The sequence below is a fragment of the Balaenoptera physalus genome, assembly GCF_965194825.1.
Source record: "Balaenoptera physalus genome assembly, chromosome: 1".
NCBI lineage: Eukaryota > Metazoa > Chordata > Mammalia > Artiodactyla > Balaenopteridae > Balaenoptera > Balaenoptera physalus.
In genome coordinates this window covers 148,039,981-148,066,605 of record NC_138882.1, presented here as the reverse complement: position 1 = coordinate 148,066,605, position 26,625 = coordinate 148,039,981, and the positions used below count along the sequence as shown (strand labels likewise).

The following is a 26,625-nucleotide window of genomic DNA, read 5'->3' as shown; positions in this document are numbered from 1 at the left end:
AAATCAAGAACCTCTTATATTGAAAAGGCTAATTTTATTTTCAAAGGTGCTCCCTCATCATAGGATTACTGGTTAGTGGCTCCTCTGGCCTCATACGGTAACTGAGCAGGACCCTGTGGGGTCTTCCCTGGACAGACGCCTCCCCCATATGCTCTGAAAGTACCTAGATAATAGGTACTGATATACATCTCCTGAGCTGTTCTGCAGATGCTAAAACCTCCACCAAATTGAAGAAGTTAACTACTTGATGACCATGAACATGTAGCCCTGAGACCCACTGATGCCTAAGGATTGATATACTGCGACACCACCTTGTTACCACATGATTAATCAATCAGAGAATTGTGCACGAGCTGATCACATCCCTGCCACTCCCCTCCCTCACCTGGCCTTTAAAAATGCTTTCCTGAAACCCATTGGGAAGTTCAGGTGTTCTGAGCACCAGCTGCCCTGGACTCCTTGCTTGGTGCCCTGCAATAAACTCGGCACTTTCCTTCACCACAACCTGGTGTCAGTAGATTGGCTTTGCTGCATGGGTGAGCGGATCCAAGTTTGGTTCAGTAACAATACTGAGACACTGCAAGGTTGTACCTTAAAATCTGACATTGAGGACAGATATGCAACTTTTCTGTTTAAAGATAGAAACTTCGTAAGCAATGATTTTAAACAAAGACACAAAGCACAACCTCACACTTGAATCCAACCTAGATGGATCCAGTGGATACAAATAGATTATTACTCCATAGGGCTGGTTAAACCGAGTTGTTGGTAGAGCTAACATTATACTTTGGTCATTTAGAATTCTGTGCATTTGATGGAAACTGAAAATCTGTTTTACTTTTGTTACATAAGTAATGCACGCCCAAGGCAGAATAACAGACCACACAACTAAGTAAATTAAGGAAATTAAAATCACTTCTTTAAATACATTAACATTTTTCCTGCTTCTGTAATGTTTATATTTCAAATTAGGACTAAAATTCTAATTAGTGAAAAATTGGAGGTCGTCCTATTTGTTTGATGTGCCCTGTGCTGTAATTACTCAGACTCTTTGGTGGAAAAGCAGAGGGGAAGCAGCATGAGTCCCGCCTTCACACACCTGCCTGGGTTTGATCCCGGCTCTAAACAGCTGTACAGCCCTGAGGAAGCTACTCAACCTTTCTGAGCCTCAGTTTCCCCTTGAGAAAGTGGGATTAAAATACCTATTTTATAGTACATTTAGGAGAATTAACGAGGTAAAAAGTGTGTTCAGCAGACTTGTGATTGCCAAAGGAAGGGAGTTGGGGGAGGAAAGGATTGGGAGTTTGGGGTTAGCAGATGCAAACTATTATATAAACAATGGATAAACAACAAGGTCCTACTGTATAGCACAGGGAACTATACTCAATATCCTGTGATAAACCATGGAAAAGAATATGAAAAAGAAAGTATATATATGTATAATTGAATCATCTTGCTGTACAGTAGAAATTAACACAACCTTGTGAATCAATTATACTCCAATAAAATGAATTTTTAAAAAAACGTGTGTTCAGGGTTCTTCACATAAGCAGACATTTAAGAATATTACTTTACCTTCCCTTCAGAAGGGGTAAAACTTTAGCTAGACTTTCTTTTATTCAGTTAATATTCCCAGTGTTGTCTCCAAATAGCATTTTTGAACTTGGCCTTCATTTTCAGTAGTGCAGTTGACTTTATAAAGAAATTCAACGGCACATTCTCTTGAGAAATGAAGGACCCTATTATATTTCGGACAACAACCCTCCAATAGATTACTTTAGTAAAATGGAATGTTTGACTTCTGAGTCAACTGAAAATAGTTAAGCTCCATTAAAAATTAAAACACTGTACCCAGTTGGCCATTAACCGTGTCTACAATCAGGCATGAAAACTACTGGCAAATGGCAGGGAAGTGGGAAGCAATTCGTGTGAAGGTATTTTAACAAGCCCAGAATGGCCAGAAGAGCAACGTGGAGCGTGTGAGTGAGGAGAGAGCCCGTGGCTGCTCAGCCCCTTCTGTGCATTTACTGGTGGTGGTGCAAAAGGTAGGAGAGGAAAGCGGTTTTATACCTGATAAATGTTTTCTTCCATTTCGGGATCACGGATTGGCTCGTGTCCAGCCTCAAACACAATGTACTATGAGGAGCGGCCAGAGAGGAAAAGTCAGAGGGGAAAATGAAAGAGGAAAAAAAAAAAAAGCATTTGGAATTCAGGATACAAATCGCAGTGAGCATTAAAGACACAGGCACAGGAGAAAACACCTTAAAGAGACAACTGAATTACTGACGTTCCAAATGGCCTGATACATTCCTGCCTCTTCTAAGGAAAACCGTGTCCGATGGTCAGCCCCTTAGCCATGTCTGCGTAAGCCCTCTGCAGACCTCTCTGGAGATATAACCTCTTCATTCAGTGGCATTTATCTCGGCAGTGTCTGCATGTGCTGGCACTGCTGAGTGGGAATGATATCTCCTGGGATCCCAACTTTGCAAACCCTGGGTTACAGTGGTCTCTCCCCTTTGCTCCCTAAGGCTCAGGGTCATATGCCAATTCTGACTTTGCTCAGAAGCCCCAAACTCCCTCATCTCATAAATATCACTTTACTTTACATTCTCAGTTTTAAATACCGAAATCAACTTTTCCATGTACATGTTTCAGACTCTAAAGGACTGGGCCATTTCAAAAAGAGCAATGTTCATCACTCTCCCAGCCCACGAACCAGGGGCTGAGCTCATATTACAGACAAATCCACGCCTCTGGTATTCTAAAGCAAGGCCTGCCGTCAAGCACACCTTTGACTTTTGTTTGCCATCTATGTCAGATACTTCTTCTCCTTCAAGTTATTCAGATTCTATTACTTTTTTATCCATATTATTTTCTTTTTGTCACAGCAGTAGCAGCTTTCTGTGTGAAACTATGCATTTACATAGAATGCATGTGTGACACACACACATATAACCCATGTGTGTCCCAGTTAGAAATGTAAGTTTCAGATTGTCTTTTATGTCCCACAAGTCAAATGTCTGGCTTCGTTCTCTCCTTGGGAATAAGCACAGAGCGGGAGAGGCCTCCTCTTCCCTCTTCTGCATCTGTTTAAGCAGAGCATATACTTGAACCCAAGAGAAGCCATCTCTACCCACACTTAGGCTGCAACCTTGAAGAGAGCACAGAGAAAGCTACGGGCAGGCATGTCTCTGGGATCTCCCTTCCCCCACTCACAACAGCCCCTATGCCATGAGCCAGGGAGTCAGGGGGCAGCCTAGCCAATCGGGGGCCCGAGAGACTTCTCCTCACAGCCTTTCTCAAGCTCACAAACTGTCCTTTGGGTTTGTGTTCAAATGTAGCCAAAATGTCAGTCCCCATCGCTGGTTCTTAACTCACTGAAGCCACCTCATTATTCACAGTCTCTCTAATGAACTCAGAATATTCAAGAGACTCTTGCAAACGTTCAGCTCTGGGATCAAACTTTTACAGATTGTGGAGAGGGCTGAGGCAGGGCAAGAAAGGAGAAGTCTATTTCCAAATCCCATGCTACTGATGCCGGCCAAACTTCTGTTAGTTTTTATGGAAATTCGCTCCTGGAGGGGTTGGCAGCCCTCACCCTCAGAAATAATCTTGGTCCCACTCCAGGCTCTGCAGCCAGCGGATCCTTCAGGTCTCTGACAAAATGTCTATACCACAGGCCTGGCCATTCCTGACCCTCGACCCCAACTAGTTTCAGAAATTACCTGGTATACAGGATCTTCAACATCCTCTTCCAGAATTGTCTACCGCAGAGTGAGGGAAGGGAGGACGCAAAGCAGAGGATATAAAGCGAGAGATGTGAGACGGTATTCAGAAATTACAGGACAGTGAAGAAACCAGCTCTGGGTAGGAGAGGCTGGCGGGTCATTAAGGCAGAAAACAGGCAGAAAAAAATGAAAACCCTGGTGATATTTTACCATTGCACAATCATTTCCAAATCTAATTCCACCCACTGCTAACAACAGCAAATGCAGTTGGGTTTCCTTAGGTCTCCTCCCCTGAAATCTTCCCCTGGTTGCAAGACTTCACTTTCTCCAACACGTCTAGAATCTCAGTGAATAAGCGCTCATGTCTAGTGGCTTTGCTTTCAATAATTTACACGGGAACCTTTCATCTTTGTTTATTTCTACTTGGCAGCAGGAGGAGAAGCCTTGACTGTCAGTTTTCACATCTGTTTATTTTAAGCCCCTGTTGTCTCAGGATAAATTCACAGGTATACCTGATACACAGCTTGTTCGCATTGCTTATCCTTTTGTGCCTTTTTTTCCAATTCTTCTCTTTGCTTCAATTCATAAATAAGTTGAAAGAGATCTCTCAAGTCCAGAATAACGGGTTCAGCCTGGAGTAAAAGGTGGTAAAGCACGTTAATAAAGGGATGGTTACTGAGCTGCAGTTGACCAGTTTTTGTTTTTCCTGGCTACAACCCGCAGCCCTTCCTTTTTCTATTAAACTGCAAGCATTCCATCTTTAATTAATTCTACCTTGTTACACTGGTTTAGCAAAATTGCATCTAAGCTAAAGTTCATTTCTTCAACTAATTATATTTGCAAATTCATAACAATCATAAGCATAAAAGGCACTGCTTTTATTTATTAGTAATTTCAAATTCAATAAAGTTAGGGTAGGCCTTATGCAAAATAGCTATTTGTTTCTTCTTATTTTCTTTTTAAATGAGGCTATGAACACAAGGAAACTTATTTGTATAGTGTGCCTCCGTCCAGCTTAATCAGAAAGGAAAACAATTAGTCATTACGAAATACCCATTAGAAAAAACAACAACACCACAACTGGATGGGCGTGAGCATGCTTCTTTGCTCCGAGGCTGTTCATCTTTTCTAGATGGGAAGCTGAGTGTCAGCATCGCTGAGTCATATGGCACAGTGGGCCCCCGAAGACCCACAGAGTGGCTGTGCTGTCCCAGAAAAGGTACAAGGAAAGGCGTCCTCTTCGGATGGGGATACTCACCGCCTGGGCTGTTTTTATGGCCACAAATCTGTGATTCCCTTCCTTCCCACAAACGTATCCGAAGGCCCGGTGATCTGTGATGTCCTTGGCGATGTAGGAAATTTCGTGAACAGCATGATGCTGCTGAAGGGCCTATGAGAAACAAAAAGAAGAGCCTATTTCAGGGGACTTTCCCTCCGAGATCTTGATCAATAAGAGATGTGTTTCCGCTACATGTGAACAAGCCCAGAGGGCTCCGGAAAAGCTGTTTGGTCCAGATGGAAGGAAAAAGAGCTGTGCCTGCCCTTGAGAAATGGAGGCTTCCTTCCATGGTCTTGGTGCTGTGACCAGAGAGATAAACAGGATTGTTCAGATGCTGAAGGAGCATCTGGCTCTTTTTTCTGCTTGCCAGGACCAGTCAGCCTCAATCAGTGGTATAGGCTCCTGCTACATCTTTCTTCATGACACAGCCCAGTCTAAGTTCTGGATTGATGTTTAGTACATTTACATATCCAGGGCCTCTGCTTGCCCTGCTGGAAGATGTACATTGCACAATGACAGGGGGTGCCCTTCGCATTCAGAGAACCATAGATGTGCATGGTTATAACAATTTTCCAAGAGGTGGCAATAGAGTGACTTGAGGATCAAACGCCCTTCTTTGTTTTGCCCAAGGTCACCACACCTCTGAGGCTTTTCATGTGTTGGTCCCCATGTCTGCAATGCCTGTTCTTTTATCCACCTGCCTGAATCCTATTCCTCTTGCAAAGCCTATTTGAAATAGCACCACCTCTGTGAAACCCCCTGATCAAGGCTTGCCTTCCCTTTCCCTGCAGATGTGATTCCTCCTGCTTCTGTGTTTCCCTAGAGCTTTAGTCTATAGTGATATTGAAACTCCTGATGGATTCCTCACACACAGCTACCCTGGCTCGTGCTTTCGTAGATCTTCCTTCTCTGATATATTTGCCTAAATCCCAGTCTTCCCCACCAGACTCTGTCTTCTTCACCTTTGCCATCCTAATACCTTGCACTGTGCCTGACCCACAGTCGTTGAACTAAAGTAAATTGGGATTGCTGATCAGTAATTCAAAAATCTTTTGATATTGACCTTCCTGCCTTTATTATCTAAACTTCAACAAATAATACTCACCATCCTGTTAAGTGATGGTGATCTTTATGGCCATTTTTCTATATTAAATGTTCCTAAAGCAATCCTCATTAAACAGTCCTCTGCATGTATCTGTGCATTATACGATGTGTTTCAAGTCTTTACAAAGGACCTTTTCATTATCCGGGGTGTTAAGAAGCTTGAATTCTAGCCACTCTATGTGAACACAAGGCACTCACTGTACCTCTCTGGATCTCCGTGTATTCCTCTATTAAAGAAGAACTCTGAACCAGATCAATGGCTCCTAACCCAAAGCTCTGGATCTACTGGGGTCGTTAAAAGTCATAAAAAGAGGTACCAGGCAATTTTCAACATTTCAAAAAGCTAAACAGAAATCTATAATTATCCCTAATAAGATGACACCTTTCATTGTGCACACAAATGAAAACGCCAAGTTTATTTAGAACCATATCCAGTTACTGTTGTACTTCTTAGCTCATCTGGGAGCAGATTCTCTTTGGCAATTAGTGATGGATTCAAATAATGCAAATAGGAAAGTAAATGATTATAACTGCATTTTTTTGGTGAACAAAGTTTCCCACGTTACTAAGTCTGTAGAGGGAAGGAGAAATGTAACACAAGGAGAATTTGGTTACGAAAATGTTGGGAACCACTGGAGTACATTTTCTCCCGGGTCTCTTTCCATCTCCCTGGATCCTTTAGCCATTTGGATTTCACACCACACAGCCAGCCTCTCAGGACAGTGGGCACCTGCCTCTCATGAAGGCCATTGCCTTGGTTCTGAATTATTGGCCCTGACCTTCCAAAATGTCCATTCCCCAGCCTGTTGCCATCCTTCCGGGCTTCTGACCTTAGGAATCATTTCTGCAGTAGAATTTGCTGCTGCACCTTTACCTTCCAGAGTCTGGCCATTCACTCATCTCTTTACTACTCTTGGGACTCTCCAGGTGGTTTCAAGCCTGCCCAGGTTGCCCAGTGTCTACTGGACATCATGCTTGGAGGGTGGTATCACTGCCCGGTCACCCTAGCCCCTCAAGTGGCCATAAGACAACTGTATAATTCTAGTGGATTTTGACACAAAGTTGGTGAAGAAGGAAGTATTTGTTAGTAAAATGATCAAGATTCATTTCTTCCTGTTTTATTAAGAGAACATATTTAGCTAGCAGAGAAAAACTGCTCAGAGAGCAGTAGCTTTTTCATGGTGTTAATGATGTAAAATTGATGAGATTGATATTCACGAAACATGGGGGTATTGATTTAGAGGCTTTTGTGAGATCGAATGGTATACAATAGGGAAAGTGGGAGACAAAGGCATCTTCCTTCTCTCCCTTTCCTGCAAGTATTTCTTTCTCTGCATAATACAGTGAATGTTATTCACATCTTCTATTGAATCAAAGTTTGACGACAGTACTTTATTGATTGCCAAATGGAATATTGTTCTAAAATTAAACCACAATTAGAAGTCTTCCTGGTGGAATTAGATTTGGAGATGATTGTGCAATGGTAAAATATCACCTACTAGGCAAGACAGCAGATGGAGATGTTTTAATTGATCTGGGAATGCTCATTAAGTGTTTTAAAATCAAAACATTTTTAACGCCTGATGATATCTAATGTTGCCTCGTGAAGTGTAGCTGTGTGTGTGCATAAAGTGCTTAAAAGTATTTGTAACATTACCTTTTCCCAGAGTTAATTTTAGGACATGTTAAAAAGGATTGTTCTGAAAGTGGCTCATTCATTTGGAAACGAAGAGCCAGTAAGGGGATACGTCTGCACTTTCTCCAACCGAAACCATGCACATGTCATACAGATCCTTGGACATACAAATATATTAGAATCCTGCTAATCCCACATTATCACATTCATCTTGGCAACACAGAGGACCTTGTAAATACTTGTTCACTGAGCCTCAGAATTGCTCCATGTCTTCAAACAAGTTTTAACAGCACAAATCAAAGACAGTTGGAGCCAGAGGAAACTTAAATATTGTATAGTTCACCTCCGAGTTTATTCATGAAAGGACTGAGGGTCAGACTGTGTTCTGGCTGGACCAATACTTAACCCAGGCCCCACTCTCCCTACTCAGGATGACAAAGCATTGAAAAGAGGAAATGAGATTATTTAGAACCAAGGTTCCTTTCCTTAGACTCCTGGGTCCCTAGACCAACAACAAAACCATGATCTCTGATAAGCTGGGATGAAGAAAGGGAACTGGAGAAGGAGGTAGAGCTGAGGCTATTCTGGATTCCAGCAGGATTCTGATATCAGAAAGGGTCATCAGTCAGAAGGTTTGGGGTCAAGGCCAGCTATCAGGATCTCAAAGAAAAAGGTCAAGGCCACATGGTCTGGAAGGGGAAGCCCAGGGGCTTGGCTACCTGTGGTATCTGCTGAGCAGCCAAGGCCACAAAGGGGAGGTGAGGCCCTTGGTCACAGGAGAAAAGGACCGTTTCATCCCAGGAGTGTTTCTGTGTGGAGTTTCTGGGGCGTCATGGGTTGTTCTGGAGGTGCAGAGAATCCTGGGCCACAGGGAGAGGGAGAGAGCGGAGGAAAGGCAGCTTCTGGGTGCTCTTCTTCCACCCTTCCTTTGGAAAAGAGTTTCTGTCTTCGAAAAACTTAGTCTAGATATTAAAGCACTGCCCCCCAATCAAAGCAGATATTTGATTTTAAAGAGAGAGTCTTCCAGAACACCCGATCTTTCCACCACCACTTCATTTACTCCTCCTATTCCGAACCCTCTCGTTGCAGATGAAAGTTATTGCTGCAGAATTCCAAGGCCGATTCAGAGAATAACCTCCCCAATCCTGTCTGACTTTCCTCCCAGGGGTGAAAATAATCTGAAGGGCTCATCGTCCCCCTTTGGGTTCTGGACTTTCCCACCTCTGTGCCCTTATGCATGTTGTTTTCTCTGCTGATTGCCCCCTTCTTCCCCTGACCCGTGTTTCATCAACTCCACCTAACTATATCATACCTATGCTCAAGGTCTAGCTCCAACATCCTGCTCATGCAGGGAACCTTCCCTGACTCCCCTGTTTCCCTTAGTAATAATTCCCAGCCCTAGATTTCACTGGGTTGTATTTTTTCTTCTATTTGGGATGCTTCATACTTCTTAATTTTGCTACACATTTATCCATGCATATAGTTATTCACACGGTATGTATTAATGCTTATTGAGTGCCTGTTCTTCATTTATCCATGCATATAGTCATTCACACGGTATGTATTAATGCTTATTGAGTGCCTGTTCTTTTCTAGATCTCATGCTAACTGCTACATCTACCCAAAAGATTAAAACATAGTCCCTTCCTCAAGGCCCTTGCAATCTCATAGAACAGGCAGGCAAAGAAACTAACAACCACAATATAAGAAGACAAGCTTTAGATTAAAGGGTTATGTAGGGTCAGAGCAGGAATGGGAAGGGGCATCAGGGAAGACTTGACAAAGGAGCTGACCTTGGACTCAGTCTCGAAGGATAAAGGGGAAGTCCCCAGAAAGTCAGGGGGAAAGGGCATTCTAGGCAGAAAGAATGGAGCATGCAAAGGCCTCTAGGTCCTGAGAACAGGACATCTGGAGAACATCTGTGCATTTGTTTTCTCTCCACTTTGGGGATGTTAGCTCCTTGAAAGAAAGATCCATGTCCGGTTCTCCTCAGTCTTATCCTAGTTACTAATACTGTTCCTTTTGAACAATAAGTGCTAAATAAGGTTTCGTGAATTAAAGAAGGAAGGAAGGAAGAACCAAGCTATCCAAAGATGTACACTGCACAAGGTAGTCACTCAATAAATGCTCAATGATTGACTCCATCAGGTTAATTCATGACATTTCACATAGGATTCATTCTGTAAACAGAGGGTTTCTTATCTGATCACCATTTTTTTCTTAGCATTTCCATGAGCCATTTACCAATGTTTAAATGAAGTACCAAACTGTTTGCAGGGTGATTGTCTGACAGGATAAATTACAGAGAAGACTTAATTTGTAGTATGGTTCAATACAGCCAATTAAATACAGTATGGATTAGAAAGTCATCTGCTCAGACTTTACCATTAGCTTTTTTTAAAGAATAAATTCTACCCTACTTAGCCTTCATATTATTATCGTGTGTGTGTATGTGTGTGTATGAGAGGGTGTGTCTTCCTGAGGCTATACTCTTCAAGGGAAAAACACCCACCAGGATTCAAGTGAGTTAATAAAAAAACAAAACAAGAAAAGCAGACATGCAGATAGCCACAGAACAAAAATAGATACATGAAAAATACACTACTTCACACTACAGGCAATTACGGTAGTTAAAATCTCACAAGACAAAGAGAGACCCAGACTCATTATAAAGGCCTTTCTCTTTTCTAACATATTTTTGGATGCATTTGCTGCATGGCAGTGCCAACAAGGCTGGGAGGCAACCTCTGTACCAGCCTCCAGGCACCCCATCGTCAAGTGCTCAACGGAGTAGGTCAGAGTGAATTCTTCCCTAAGTTCCCATCCTGAAATCTTCTAGAACGCTTTACTCAAGGCCAAGACCAAATTTCCAAAGATCCCAGTCTCTAGCTGAAGAGGCAGCCTGATAACAGAGGAAAGAATATGAACTCTGGAGCCAGAGAGAACACGATTCAAATCCAAGCTGTATCACTGACTGGATGTGTAACTTTGGGCATGTCCCGTGAACTTTCTGAGGCGTCTCTTTTTGTATAATATGAAGAATGATACAGAATCCAAAAAGTTGTTGGAAATATTAAACTGATTCATATAAAATATACCAGATACAACTGAGTTGCCACTTTTCGCCACCAGAATGAGAAAAACGAGATAATACCCAGTGTTGACAAAAGTATGGGGAAACATACTTTCTTGGGCTCTTGGTTTTCTATACATACAATGGGACCAACAGTGCCTCTCTCATGGTCCTGTTAGGAAGACGGATGACTTAGTCTGGTATATATAAAGGGCTTGGAGCAGTGCAAGGCACATACTGTAAGGGCTATGTAAATGTTGGCCATCATGGTTATTTTTGTTATTTGTGGGAGTGTGATTTGTTGCAACTTTTCTGGAGGGCAGACTGGCTGTATGTTTCAAGGCCTTAACAGAATGCACAAACTTTGACTTATGATTCTTCTTGTAGGGATTCAATTATCTGCAAATAATGTAAGATGTGGGCAAAGACTTGGATACAAGATATTCCCTGCAGTGCTATTAGAATAGTGAAAAATTAGAAATGTCTGAACTGTTGAGCATTAACTGATTGGTTGAAGTAACTGCATTTTGCTATAAGATGAAATAATATGCAGCGAACTGAAAATCATCTTGGGAACGTATGTCTTTTTTGCTGTGGAAATATATTCACAACATGGTACTGAATGAAAAAATAAAGGCATATGACAAAACAGTGTGTTCAATATGATCCTGTTTTTGAAAAAAGTATGATTATCCATCTATGTATGTGTATAAAAAGTCTGAAAAAACATCCGATAAAATCTTAACAAGAGTTCTCCCTTGAATGGTGAACTTATTAGTGATTTTAAAAACTGGACTTTTTGCTCACTTATACTAATTTTTTAAAAAAATTATACTTATTTATACAAGTTACATAAAATACTAAGCTTCCTGGACTTTTCTATATGGGACGATTCTTTAGTTTGTCATGACGTATATATGGATACCTATATATATAATACATCAGCTCCAGTGTGTCAGCAACAATATCTTTTTTTTCTCATCTTATCCTGAACATCAAGTATAGTGCCTGACATATAGTAAGGATTTAGTACATATATATCTTTATTGCGGAAAAATATACACAACTTGAATTACAATTTTAACCATTATTAAGTGTATGGCTCTGTGGCATTAAGTACGTTTACACTGCTCTGCAACCATCACCACCATCCATTTCCAGAACTTCTTCATCTCCCCAAAGTGACCATCTGCACCATTAAACACTAACTCCTCATTCCCCTTTTTCCAGTTGCTGGAAACCCCATCCTATGTTCTTTCTCTAATGACTTCGTCAGTACCTATTTTTAAATGAATAATTTGAATGAATGAATCTGTCAGTAAAATCTTGAGTCCAAGTCTGTCCTCGAACCCCCTCCCCACAACCCTACTGGCTCTACTTCTGTTTCTGTAACACTTCCTTTCCTCAGCTGTTAAAATAAGGAGGTTGGCTTCAGTAAATACTCATGTCCTTTTTTGCTCTTAACACTTCTTTTGAAACTTTGTAACAAGACAACAGCTATAAAAGGCAGCTTCTTCTTAGTAACTCTCTAAACATATGTTATAAACACACAGCTCTGGAACCATGTGAGTAAAGTTCTTGCCTAAAAATAGGGAGATGAACTAGTTGTGCTAGCTGAGAGCATTCCAGACCTATGATTTAGGCTTAAATTTGTCTAACAGGCAAAGTGGAGCCAGGTGTGCTGAATCAATTAGCAATCACCAAAGTGACAAGGAAGCAGATTTCTGCTCAGGAGAAATAAAAACCACCTTCAGTAGGAAACGAGCTTCTGTGTGAAGCACTAATTTCCTAACACTGGGGTTCAATCAAAATTCTACATCCCATGACCGAGGATGTGCTACAGCATAATCACAGTTGGTGCCGAGCTGGACTAGCTGTCCTCTCTCTCATTCAATTCGCATTCATGCCTAAAAGCCCTTCGGTACTCGGATACACCTGGAAATACTGAAATGAAGAAGATGCGGTCTGAGCTCTCAAAAGCCAGCAATACGTGTGTATGTGTAAGTCAGGGGGCTCCTCTTTTGCTTCACACTCAGAGTAGTTTGTATATTGTGTTGTCCTGTCCCCATTTCCAAAAGGCATGTCGTGCGATGGAAGGATTTAGATCTCAGCTTTGTCGCCATGTGCAAGTCACCTTACCTCACTGAGCCTCAGTTTCTTCATCTGTACAATGGGAATGTGAAGAAGATCACTTAATGTGTCTAGCAGGGTATCTGGTTGACAGTAGGCTCTGAATACTTTGAATCTTTTCCCAGACAACTGAGATGGCGTTCCCAGAAAGTATTTTAATATATCAACAGACCACAGCCAAAGCCTTAAATCAAACCCACACACAACTGAAAACTGCCTGCTCCATCTCTCACCCTTTTCTTCAGAGACGAGAAGAAAAAACACATGCGTGACCCTCACCCAGTGGTAGACAAGAGCAGCTTATCTGCTCTGCCTGGCTAGGTCTGGAACAAGGAGGCTCAGACTTCTGCTTCCTGGCCTCCTGTGCTCGAGCTCTGATTCCAGGGCCAGTGCTGCCAACCTCTGCCTAGATCCTGAGGGGGCACAGAACCGTGGAGGTCTGCCCCGTGTGGTGTGTCTTGGCGTGGCTTTTCAGCATTGTGCGACCCAACTGGATCTGACCCATCAGGTGACAAAGACACGTGCACAGCCCTACCAGTTCGAAAGTCGGGACAGGGGTATAGGTTTAAATGCAGGTGGTTTGAAGGAGGGATGTTTAATAAAGGCTTTGATTTAATCTTGAAGAAAAAAAAAGATCTAATGACTATGTAACATAGTGTTCAATTACCAAGCATGGTTCCCTCATGTCAGGACTTCCTTAGAACTCACAGGATAGTAGTCTTGGAATAACCAGAGGGTGGTAAGAAAGTCTTCTGGGAAATTGGGTCACCAGGAAAGAGAAAAGAGTTGAAAGAGAGAGCTTCAAACTTTATGACATCATCTAACAACCTGGATCCCACTGTCCTGAGAAATTTAACCTTGTAGTTTTCAGTTATATAATCAGTGAATTCCTTTCGTTGCTTAAGACTGAAGTGAGTTTTTTATTACTTGCAACCAAAAGATTTCTGAACAATACAGTGATCCCCATTATCCCTATCTTAGACAGGAAGAAACAGGCTCAGAAAGAAGTGACTTGCCCAGGGAATATCAGGCTAACATGAGATTTCAGCAAATCTCACTGACACTCAAGTCTATGCCTGGTTTATTGTTAGCAGTAATTCGTATTGGAATTGCAATTTTGAAATTGCTTTGGGTATATGTTAGGATAAAAACAATACATAAATACACTGTTATTAGAAAGCAAGCTTTTCAGTTAAAGAAAAATGAGATCTACATGTAAAAGTTAAGAAATAAGCCAATAATTGTAAATTTGAATTGGAATTATCAATGTGAACTCATCATTTAAAAACTATATTATTAGCACTGTTTGCAGAAAGGGAGTAGAAGCAATGAAACCCCGGGAGCGATGAGCACATCTAATGCAGCTATTTATTATCTAGATATCTATTGATCTATTGATCTCTTAACCTATCTAAAGAGAAAGAGAGTCAGAGAAAGCAAATATGGCGAAAGGTGAAATCTTCTGTTTGTTTGAACATTTTCATGGTAATACGTTAAAGAAAAAAATTAAATCTTAGCACGCTCCTTTCTCTATCTCCCATTCCCTTTTCCTCTCTCTGAGAACAGGAGAGACCAAGGCACTGAACACTTCAGTGACTTAACTGAAAGTAGGCTGCAGACAAAAGGCCTTTATCAAGTCCACCTCAGGCAACCACTGGTCCAAAACACAACGGGTTGTTCAGCACATTCAGAAGAGCTCAGTATAGTGCTGCCAGTTTTCTTTGTTCCTTCTTGCTTTCCCCAAGGCCAGCATAAATAAACATCAGCCAGTTGTGGTTCTATTTGCAACAACATTTTTAAAAGTTCAGGTTGAATAAATATGGAAACAATTTTATACTTCTGAAACTCTGGGGAAAACAATATCCCAAACTTGGAATATTCTCCAAATATGCATAAGGATTCAGATTTAATTTTCATTATGTTTTTTAAAAGGGTACTATCCAGATAATGACTACTATGTGCTAGGCATCGTGCCAGATACTCTACATATGTAATCCTCATTTATTTCACTCACCTGACAACCTTACATATTACTTCCCCTCCTTTTACTACTGACGTAAGTGAGACACAGAGAGGTTGAAGAACTTGACCCAGATCAAATTGCTGATATGGTAGACCCTGGATTGCTGCCAGGTATGGCTGGCTCCAGAACCCAGGCAGCCTCTGTGCACTGAAACCCCGGGAGCGATGAGCACATCTAAGGCAACTTTGAATACAGCTTTGAATGTACGTCAACTGCCTCTACTCTTATTCTCCTAAAATTCTTGTTTTTATTTCTGTCTCTTTCTGCATGAAGAATCCTAATAACCATTGTGGGTGTTTAGTAATGTAACCAATGATTTCAACATTTCAGCTTCTGGTGTAAAATTATTATAGCAGGTAGGTAAATGAGTGTGAATGAATGGAAATGAAACAGCAGGTTTTGCCACAAGTCACTGCAGAAACCAGGTCATTATATTTAATGGAAAATTACTTTTTGTGTTGTAACCAGTTTGAAATTAACCTCTGCCTTGGTCACAAAGAAGTCTTGCATGCCAGAGAGAAACTTACAAGAAAGTGATGTGACTAAAACGCAGCCAGTGGGAAGAATGCTGGATTAGGAGTGAGAAGGTTGGTGTCTTCATTTGTTAATTGAGGTGGATAGCAGGTGGTGGTAGTGGTGAATATGGTTTCTAAGATCTGTTTTAATAAGACACTTGGATGCTGAAGAAACACATGACTTTGGATAGACACCGGTCAGCACTTGAAATCCAAATCTATTCATACTACTTGTGTCAACTTGGGCAAATTACCTAGCTTCTCTGAACCTTAGTGCCCTCATCTGTAACTTCATTCTTTTGGAGGGAGAACTAAGTAACACCCTGGTACCCTGCCTGGAACCTAGTGATGCTTAATAAATGATTCTTCCTCTCCAGTTCAAAGATTCTATTCTCTAAATTGTTTGTGATCATTACATTTTGAATTGTAGCCTCCCCAAATTCATAGGTTGAAGTCCCACACCTCATGACTTTAGAATGTGACCTTATTTGGAAATACAGTTGACCCTTAAACAAAGTGTAGATTAGGGGCACCAACCCCGACTTCCCCCCCTACCCCTGTGTGGTAGAAAAATCCATGTATAACTTAACAGTCAGTCCTGTGTATCTGCAGTTCTGCATCTGCGGATTCACCAACCATAGATTGTACTGTAGTATGTATTTATTGAAAAAATCTGCATATAAGTGGACCCACGCAGTTCAGACCCATGTTGTTCAAGGGTCAACTATAGTCCTAAAACTTAAGGACTTCAGAATGCAACCTTATTTGGAAATAATGTCATTACTGAGGTAATTAGTTAAAATTATGGCATGCTAGAATAGGGTGTGCCTCTAATCCAATATGACTAGTGTCCTTATGAAAAGGGGAAATGTGGACACAGACACATGGACTGAATGCCTTGTGAACATGAAGGCAGAGATCCAGATGATGTGTCTTAAAGCCAAGGAACACCCAAGACTGCCAACAAACCACCAGAAGCCAGGAAAGAGGCCTGGTGCAGACCCTTTCTCACAGTGGTCAGAAGAAGTCAATCCTGCCAAAACTTGGATCTCAGACTTCTAGCCTTTACGAGACAATAAATTTCCATTTAAACCTCTCCGTTGTGGTAATTTGTTATAGCAGCCCCAGGAAAGAAATACAGCAACCTCCTTATTTTATCTCCAGATCCCTTTGTTTGAGGAGTTTGCCGAGAGGATGCAGTAGTGAAACAACAAAATCTTAGGTATCTAGCCCCATCTCCACTCCCTCATTGAGACTCAATTTTCCTACCTGTAAAATGAGGGGCAAGATGGGCCCCTGCCAGCTTTGCTCCGCTTTTCAAGGCAGGATAGCAAAGCCTTTAGTTTTCCTATTACTGCCAGACCTTGCTACTTGAATCAGAAGCCGAGCGTGGTGCAGCGCCGTGCAATATATAACAGCGTCTATCCAATTATTTCCCATTTAGTGCTGTGCGGCGTTTCCCCAAATAAACACCACCAAACCACTGAGGTGGTGGGCTGAGCTCTCTGAGTACCAGGATCAATTGTTTCTCTTACACTAATTGGCCCCATGATTTGTTAGGCTGTTGCCTTGGAAAATGAACTGTCAGGAAAAGAAATCAGCACAAAATTGCCTTTTTCGTTGGAAATACACCAAACACTATCCTGCAGCCATCTCCTCCAACTCACCGTTGGGTTTCAGAGGGCAAAATTGACACGAACTAAGAAATTCTAACCCTCGGCTCTATCATTTTCCAGTTAGAGATGAGAAACTGAGACTCAGAGGGCTTAAGCAACTTGCCCAATCAACGTTCGGTCAGCGGTGAAGATCAGAGCTGGTGCCAAAAGTCGGCGTGATGGCAGCAAACTTCACGCCCATTTTATCGCGTCGGGGTGCCTCCTGAAGGGCAGCGATCGGCAGCTTCTGCCCAGCTCTTTGCTCTCTTACCCCTTCGTCCCCTCCTCCCGCCATCTATCTCTGTGCCAGGCTCAGAGGGAGCAGTACTCAAGTGAGGGCAGCTGTACGGAGGCCTGGCTCGCTCACTTCGTGCTTCCGGCCCCCAAATACCTGCTGGCCCAGCTCCGACTTAGTTCCATGACTCCGTTCTAGTAACGGAGCATCTCCCTTGACCCAGAAACCCCGTGGCAGGCACCGTGCTGGGAATGCAAGGGCAGGATCCTTGCCCCTGGGGAGCTCATAGTCTCTGGGGAGACAGGGCGTTCGTTCGGTGCCTTTCTTTAATGTTTTCAAAGAAACCCATTCCCTTTCTTTCTAACGCATACCACAGTCTGTAATTATCCCTTCACGGGCATGACCGCCTGGTTAATATCTGTATCTTCCATTAGTCTGTGAAGACCAGGGAAGCAGTCCCCGTGTCAGGTCCTGGTCACCACTGCATCCCCAGCACCCAACGCAGGCAGCGGCTGACACTTTGTAGGGGCTCAGTCACCATTTGCTGACTGAATAAAAGAACGTTGCGTTCATGTCATAATAAAGGTAAGAACAGGGTAGGAGTGAAGGCCTGCATGGACTAGATTAGTAGGAGTTGACTTGGTAAAAATCGGTGCTCCTAGGGTTGGTAGGGATGAAGATGTTCCATCCAGGACCCTAATTTACCCTCCCCCCGCCCCCTTTCCCCTTCGGTACCATAAGTTTGTTTTCAAGGTCTGTGAGTCGGTTTCTGTTTTGTAAGTAAGTTCATTTGTATCGTTTTTTTCAGATTCCACATATAAGTGATATCACATGATATTTGTCTTTAGAGTTTGGGATTAACATCTACACACTACTATATATAAAATAATCAACAAGGGCCTACCGTATAGCACAGGGAACTCTACTCAATATTCTGTAATAACCCATGTGGGAAAAGAATCTGAAAAAGAATGGATATCTGTATACGTATAACTGAATCACTTTGCTGTATACCTGAAATGAACACAACATTGTAAATCAACTATACTCCAATATAAAATAAAAATTAAATTCAAAATGAAAAAAAAGATGTTCCATCCAGAGGGATACCAAAGAGATGTGATGCTATCAAATTGCATGTTATACATAGGGAACTGCAATCCGTTTGGGATGATTAACCCGTACAACGCTCGGAGAGTGGCAGTGTGAGAAGATAGGCCACGGCCAGGGGATGCAGGCTTTTGAAGGCCAGGTTAAAACATTGGGGTGGTTGAAATTGTCAGCAGCTTTCTACCTGACTCTGCTGTTAACCTGAGTGCAGCTGACCCTTTCAGCAGGCTGCAAAGGGAGTCCATCCTCTGGCTGGAGAAGGACAGGGAGCTGAGCAGCCCCTCCCTGCCGGGGGCCATCAGGATGGGAGCCAAGGGCATGCACAGCCGAAGCATCCGGGAAGGAGGCTCACAGGTGACAGATGGTTTTACAGGTGAACCGCCTGTCCTGCTGGAGAGGAGGCCCCAAGGGCCCTGGCCAGACTGCAGACTGGGCTTCTGCCCTGGGCTGTAGAAGCATAAGACTCTCTGATCTGGGGACAGTCTGGCAAAAAATGTCTGTGAGCCGAAGATGGATCCTACCTTCATCCACCCCTGCTCCCCGCCCACAATCCACGATCCACAGATGACAGGGGTTCTGTCTTACAAAAAAAACCTGGATGGCGGTGCTGGTAGCGGCAGTGATGATGGCGGGGTGCCGCTTTGTTTCACTGGCTGCACTGGTGGTTTTTGGAGACAACTGGATATGCTCCCAACCTCACAGCATGAGGCTCTGTGTTGCCTCCTGGTGAAGTCCATGCATAAGCACGGTCTGTGTGCCGGGGTCAGATGGGTCTGGAACATTCCTAGGCTCCACCATTTCCTTTGACCTTGGGGAAGTTGCAGACTGTACCAGGCCTCGGGGTGCCCATTCGGGAGATGCTGGCGGATGTAAGTGATGGGGCATCTGGGAGGGCCAGGAAGCACACCGGGCAAGAGCTGAACAGCCTGGATTCTCACGTCACAGACAGCGGCTGAAGGCCTGCTGCGAGGTAGCTGCTGTGGCAGCACAGGGCACGTGAAAGGCACATGGACAGAGGCAGCCCCTGCCCTCCCCAAGCACGTGGTCTAGAGGGCACAGCCGGGGGCCCAGACAATCGCAAGCAGGTGTGGCACCTTCTTAGCGACGCCGAGATCTGCAGATGCCGAGACCTACCAGTAGGGGCAGTTAACCCCACGGGGCAGGCTGCCAGGAAAAGGAGGCAATAGAGCCGGCTAGCAAAAGACAAGGCAGGAGAGGGGAGCAGCATGTGCAAACGCCAGAGCCGAATAGGTGGCTTCAGGGAATTCTAAGGGGTTCTGGGGTTGAGGGGTCAGGGGCTGTGGGTATGAGGTCATCTGCCTGGCCCTTCTGTGCACTCTTCCCAGAGCAACCTCGCAGTGTCATCCGAAGGAGACAGAGGCCGGTGGGGCCAAAATGTGGAGGCCTGTCGTGTCGCTTTGAGGAGTCTACTGCGACCCCAGGGCTGAGCCACTGAAGAACTGGTGCCGGGACTCCTGACGGGTTCCCGTCCCCAGCTGGGTTGGCTACCCGCCTCTGTGCTCCCTGAACCTCTCGGCTGCTGTTCCTGTGCTCCAAACACTTGCTCTTCTGACTTGCAATGACCTGTAATCTGTGCACCTATCTGTAACCTGTCTGGCTGTCCATTCGTGAATCTGCATGAGGATAAGAAGAGCAGTGACTTGCCCAGAGCAGAACTGGCGCAAGGATCCCGCAGACCAGCAATGGAAAGTAGAATGAACTAGTGACAAAGACTCCTTCCCAAACTCTAGCCACGCTCCTCTGAGCCCCCTGCTCGACTAGACCTCAACCGTGGCCAATAAAGACTTGAACAAAACACTAGCATCGTTTCTGACAGCTCAAGGCCACATCCCTAATGGCCCGTGCACCCCTCCAAGTCCCTGCCTAAGATAACTCAAGGTTTCCAAAAGAATTTATTGTTTGTCTCAGCCAACACCTGGAGGTAGGACTGGTCTCCCAGTCTCTGTGGGAGGCTGGAGCCCAAGCTTGGATAAGCGCCGGTTATCACACCCACATGAATTTCACATGGGCTAACCCCCATTTCCTGTTTTTTGTAACGTTTTACTCCCTGACTCTATACAGTCCCCACTCATCATCCCCCCCATTCCCTCATTCTCCCCTTCAAACCCTAGGCACCTCTGCATAAATTGGAAAGAAGTTCAGTTCTTTCCCCTACTGTCAGGAGTTCCTGAGTAAAATCTGTTTTCACTACTGTCGCATCCAGCTGTGTTTCTCTTTGACGCCACACAGGCGATGACAATCTCCACCTGCAGTGCAAAGCCCAGGCCCTGGGCTAAGCGCGTTATCCACGACCTTGTTTATTATGGCCCTGGAGCAGGAGGCATTCTGGGTGGAGAACAGGGAGGGTAGAACTAAGTAGTTAAGAGCCCAGGCTCTGGAGCCAGAGATCAAGACAGGGCCTTTCTATTCACGAGCTGTAACCCCCGGGCTAGGCACTAACCCTTTCTGTGAGCTGGCTTTTTCACCTGGATCCTAGGTATAACCATCTCTACCTCTCAGACTTGTTATGAGAACTGTATGAATCACACACACACACACACACACACACACACACACGCAGGCGTGTTGAGCCCAGAGCACCATAAGGGCTTAATAAATCTGCCACTGTTACTTCAAAGTCATTCAAAGCGTATCCCGTGAGGGAATATCCTCTCTGTTTATGCAAAATATACGCCCTCGCCTAGCACAAATCCCGGTGCACAGTCAATGCTTAATAAGTATTTGTTGAGTAAATGACTCAAGGTTGAAATGCTCATCCTCGCTCTGTTATTCACTCCTACGTGCTTTCCAGTCTGGTCCCAGAAGTGTGAGGCCACCCCTGGCTTGTGTCTGCACAGGAGCACGGGCGGGACCCTTGAGTGCACCTACACGCAGCATATAATTGCATATCTTATAACACGAGGCAGATGAGGATGGGAATGAGCACCTGTGACACCCAGCTGACTCCCAGAGTGGGTCCAGAGCAGAGGCGGCCAGAAGAAACCCTTAACACCCCTGGTCTCAACTGAGCAGAAGCAAAACTTGGCTTGAGACTGCTCCATTTCGTTCTTCCTCCGTGTATCAGAATAGAACGAGGGGACAAAGTGATAGGAGTTGTCAAGTTTTGAAATGAATAATAAGATGTCTTTCGAGTGAGGCATATAAAAGAGATGAGCTAAAAATACAGCTCCGAAAACATCTGGGAAGCTGAAGGATTAGCAAGACGCCTTTAATTGCCACAGAACAAAGGACCCCTGCTGAAGGGAATGTTTCCCCCACCAGTTGCACCTGCAGCAGGTAAGCAAAGGAATGAAAATACGGAGCGTTTATCCTGAATGCCCTCTCCCCACTTTAGGAAATAAATTCCAAAAAGTAGGCATCTAGAAATTTCGCATCATGTGGATGTGAGAGGAAGTAGCAAGGGGCTCAGCCAGTGGGAAACGGGGGTATGTTTTGGAGCACCTCCTACCAGCCTGACGCTTTTCTTATAGGATCAAATTTAATTCTCACGACAAACCAATGAGGATGGTTTTATTATCACTTATCTGACAGAGAAGGACACTGAGGAGAGAGGTGAAGTTGCAGGCTTAGGTTCAAACAGCTAGAAGGTGGAAGTCCTGGGATTGGACACCCACCCCGCTCCAACTCTCTAATCCCCAAATCCAAGACCACAATAATATGCTGCTTCTTACACATTTCCTTTGTTAAGTGTCCTCTACTTGAAGTATGTCTTCTAACATACTGATAAACTCTCTCTCCGTCCATGCATCCATCCATCCATCCATCCATTCACCCTCCCTCCCTCCCCACCTCCATTCTGCCCTGTTTTGAAAAAAAAACTCCCCATTGTTTTTGCAGATCCAAAGCATATAAGGCAAGCACCTCATTTTATCATTCAAAGCTCTCTGACATCTAACAGTTAATATCTAGTTCATACTTAGAAGGGCTAAGAGCTTTATAGCTTTTAAAGCTCCACCTAATGTATTATCCCATCCATTATCTTGTTTCATTACCCTCATGACATAATGAGGACATTACATAGCCCAGAGAGGTTAAGTAATCTGCCCCAAGTCACATTTAGTAAGCAGCAGATCTGAAGCAGGTCACCCTTGAAGACCTTCTGAATCCTACATCCAAGTTCCTTCTGTATCATCTTGATAGAAACAGTAAGTGCAGAGGTTAGGAATATGGGCACTGGGACAAGGCTGCCGGTTCAAATCTTGGCTCTGCCACTTACTAGCTGTGTGGCCTTGGGTAAACATGTATGCCCCTCTGTGTCTGAATTTGCTCATCTATAAAATGAACCTCAGGATGGTTCCTACACCTCAAGGAGTTGTGATGATTAAGTAGGGCATAATATTCAATACACTCAAAATAGTGTCTTGCATCTAGTGAACATTATGTAAGTATTAGGTTTTTATTTGCTTTGATTCTTGTCTTCTTGTTTCTTTTTGAATATGTACCTGCTCTTATGGTGGGAAGTCCTCCCCCAGTTGAGAGCATCCTGTAACTGGCCCAACGCTCCCCAGTTACGAAGTGGAAGAGTTAGGATTTGAACCGAGGCCTGTCTGACTCTTTCGGATGTATCAATGAAGACTCTCACTGGCATTCTTCTCTTTCTGAAACATGGGATTAGATGCAGAAAAGGAACTGGGCCGAGTCTCTCTATCCTGGCCTAGAATAAGGAAGTGTACCTCCTGGAGGGTACCACACCATTGTAAGGACACACTCTCAGGGGCACGTGAGTCATCACCACTGTATATATGACTTTGTTCATTCAACAGAATTATTCATTGAGTAATTGCTAGGTGTCAAGCACTGCCCTGGAAGCTAGGGACACAATGCGGAAACAGACACTGCCCCTGCTCCTCCTGAGTTCAAGGTCTAGTTCAAGGAAGCCGTGCATGAGCAACAGCAATGTGCTGTGCCAGGTGCCCTGAGGGGGAAGTACAGGGTGACTAAGGGGGATCCCATGGGAGATGCCTTTGATCCGTATAGGGGTGGGGTAAGCCCTCAGTACCTGCATTCTGAGACTAAAGACAAGCATTTAGAAACCATACAATTTAGTTTCCCAACCTTAAAAAAAAAAAAAAAAAAAATCCCTCCGAGGCTTCCCTTTCCCAGACACAAAATGAAGTAGTCCGTTTCTGGTTCAGGAAAGGAGTGACGAATGACTGAGAGGGAGTGGAGGGGGCTTCACTCATGTCATTCCCAGAAGGAGAGGAAAAACAGGTACAAGGTGTGAGGAGATCATGCAAAGAGCCAGACAGACCTAGGCGCTCATAGCCACTCTGCCAGTGCATGGCTGTGTCCAGCCTGTTCTTTCTCTGGCTGATTCCAGAGCTGGTAAGCAGCACAGATGACATAAGCGAGACAGAGGTTCAGGGAGAGGTAGGTGGATCCCCAACGCCTCCCTCTTTGCATCATGGCGGCGTGCCCAAGATGCAGAGTCTGGGCACCTCGCACTGCTCAAAAGGTGTTGTCCCTTGTTGGCTCTGAGGCTTCTTAGCACAGAAACAACATACATCTCATGCTCAGTGGACCCAGTTCCAGACTCACGCCTGGGATTCAGGCCTTGAAATCATTCTGTGCCAGCACTGGAGCAATCTCTCCTTATCTAACTTACAATGGGAGACCTGGCCTTAGTTTCCTCATCAACAAAATGGGGATAGTAAAACACCTTCCTTGCAGGGTGACTATGAGAAATAAAATGGATATTGCATATAAAACACATTATCAGGCTCATAACAAGCATCCAATCAATGGACGGTGGTGAGTGAATCCCAGTCTTCCAATAACTAGTATGACCTTAGGCAATAATTTCGCTTCTGGGTGCCTCAGTTTCTTGATCTGTAAAATGGGGACTAATAAACTTCACATCATAAACTTGTGAGTTAAATGAGATGATTTCTGTAAGAACCTAGGAGAGGGCTCAGAATGTCAGGTGGACTCAACTGCTAAGAATCTAGATGACATCTTCAAAACTTTTATTTTTCCTTTTTTTTCCATTTGAGTATAGTTTCTTTCACTTGTTCATTACTTTTTCACCCCTTCAGTAATATTTATGGAGTCCCTGCTCTCAGGCAGGCACACAGCAGGGCAGCTTTGGCTGTCTGTGTCTCTTCTACTTTCAGCAGCTACTTTCACAGGAGGGACAGAGCCCAACCTCAGCTTGCAAACCTTTACAGCATCCACCCTTCCTCATGAGTCTGAGCAATTCTAGCAGCAAAATCCAAATCTCTTTGTTCCTTTCACCTACATACATGGAGATTTGTTTTTTAGATGTACCTTCTCAGCTGCCTGTCTACAAAGGTCAGAGGGCCTGAGGTCAGAGGGGTTATACATAGGAGGAGAAGGGGGGATTTTGGATGCAGTCCTGCTGGAGTCGGCCAGTCCCATCCTAGATTTCCATTACATATTCACTTCTTTAGGGCGGGCAGGATTTCATTTTGATCAATTTGATACGTCTCCTAAAATTATTAGGAAACCAGTATCACAGAGTGTCTCCTGTGGGTAGCTCTCCTTGATCAGGTCCTGAAGGACCTCATTGCTGCCTGTGTGCAATCCTGTCTTTTGTGCCCATATCACACCAGGATCACTGGATGCAAATTCCCACAAAGCCAGGCTGGGTGTAAGTCAGGAGACAGAGCGTGGTGGATTTAGTTTCTGGGAAAGTAGCCCTGCCCTCCTTCTATACCACAGAAAAGTACCTTCCAACCACTCTGGCTGACATTGTTGACAGCCTTAATGCCTTCACCGCGTGCCCTGCATTATTCGTGCTCTTCATCCTACCTACCTGATTTTCCTCGATCTTCACCGATTAGTGGCTTCCTGTTAAAAGCCCTTCTTTGGCTACAGCTTTCCAAGACTGACCTATAATTTCTCCATATACTAAAATTCACTCTCCCTCAGGCTCAGCTGACTTGGTTGGCTCTGAGGAAACTCTTGTACCCATGCACTGAGTTTACCCTGAATGTTTCAGCAAGGCAATGACGCAGGACAGGATTCCACCTAGAGCTGAGAAAATTCAGCATTAACCTCCAATGACTCTTCAGAGTGAGTGGGACTCACTGAGGCAAGAGTCTCGGTCTCTTCAGAGAGCCTTGCTCGTTTGTCCGTCTGGCCTTGGTTTGCCTGCCCTTGGTTCTGTCTTCCTACTTTGAACAACATGGACTGAGGCCCCTGAGGCTGGGGATACCTTACCCTGGACCAGAAAGATGGAGGAAGCAGGTGCCCAGTCCTGTCTTGAAAGTGTATAGTTATCACCAATGTTCGTCCACTGTTTCCCAGCAGCCTGGATTTGGCAGGAAATTTCTCTCTCCTAGTCTCAGGTGCATTTTAGAGGTGAGGATAAATGAGATCATATATGTAAAGTATCCACCCTGATGGCTGGCACAGAGCAGAGTCTCAGCGTATTTTATTACAGTCAAGAAAGAGGACATTCAAAGCTGGGTGGAAGCCTGCTTGAATAAAAGTATGGAGGTCGATTTGGAGGAGAAAACCCTGGGATGTGAGTAATGAGAGTAGGGTTAATAACAGTGGGAGGTGAGGTGGAACTACTCTGGTCAAAAACAAGTGAAAGAGGGCCTCAGTTGCCAGGAGGAGAATTTGGGACTTGATATACTAGGGATAGGAGTCTAATGTAATTTGTGAAATAAATGAAAGCAAAGCCCTCATAAAAAATCACTGCAGAGACAGGGAAGAATAATGCCTCCTAACACAATAAATACGGTGGCGATGATAACAATAATGATAAAGATGAGAATGACAGTAATCATACCAATCACAGCTGATACTATTGACTGAGTGTTTTCTTCTTGCCACTTGCCATGCTAAGAACTTTTAGGCGCTATCTTATTTCAGCCTCATAACCAGCCTATGGGAGAGATGTTATTATTGTCTCCAGTTAATTGATGAGGAAACTGAAGCAAAGAGAGGTCATTCTTTGCCCAAGATCAGCCAGCTGGAAAGGCAGTGGAGCTGGGCTTCACACCCAGGCCTTTCTAACTGCAGAGCCTGTGGGTTTTCCAAATCCACAAAGCACACCGATAGCCTACTTCAACTTCTTTGCTTAAAAGCTTACTGCACATTCTCTCCTGGCTCTTCTCAGAGTACTGCTTTCTGAAATGCCTAAAAT

The 26,625-nt window shown here is 44.0% G+C and overlaps 1 protein-coding gene and 1 long non-coding RNA gene across 6 annotated transcripts in view; both read right to left on the bottom strand.

Annotated features, from left to right (window-relative positions):
* Nucleotides 1-26,625, bottom strand: part of DAB1 (DAB adaptor protein 1) — a 420,799-nt gene that overhangs the window by 73,422 nt on the left and 320,752 nt on the right. For 3 of the 5 annotated variants that reach the window (XM_082415009.1, XM_082415011.1, XM_082415012.1), the window contains exons 5-8: nt 4,987-5,118; nt 4,241-4,360; nt 3,726-3,764; nt 2,071-2,136 (exon numbers count right to left, since the gene is read on the bottom strand). In XM_082415009.1, the coding sequence (XP_082271135.1) occupies nt 2,071-2,136; nt 3,726-3,764; nt 4,241-4,360; nt 4,987-5,118 (357 nt within the window). The remainder of the gene's footprint in view (nt 1-2,070; nt 2,137-3,725; nt 3,765-4,240; nt 4,361-4,986; nt 5,119-26,625) is intronic. The other 2 variants (XM_082415010.1, XM_082415013.1) reach the window with 2 other exon arrangements.
* On the bottom strand, nt 6,953-19,577 carry LOC309638812. Its single transcript, XR_014251318.1, has 2 exons — nt 15,158-19,577; nt 6,953-15,120 (listed from the first exon to the last, which is right to left on the bottom strand). It is a non-coding gene; the product is annotated as an uncharacterized lncRNA (long non-coding RNA).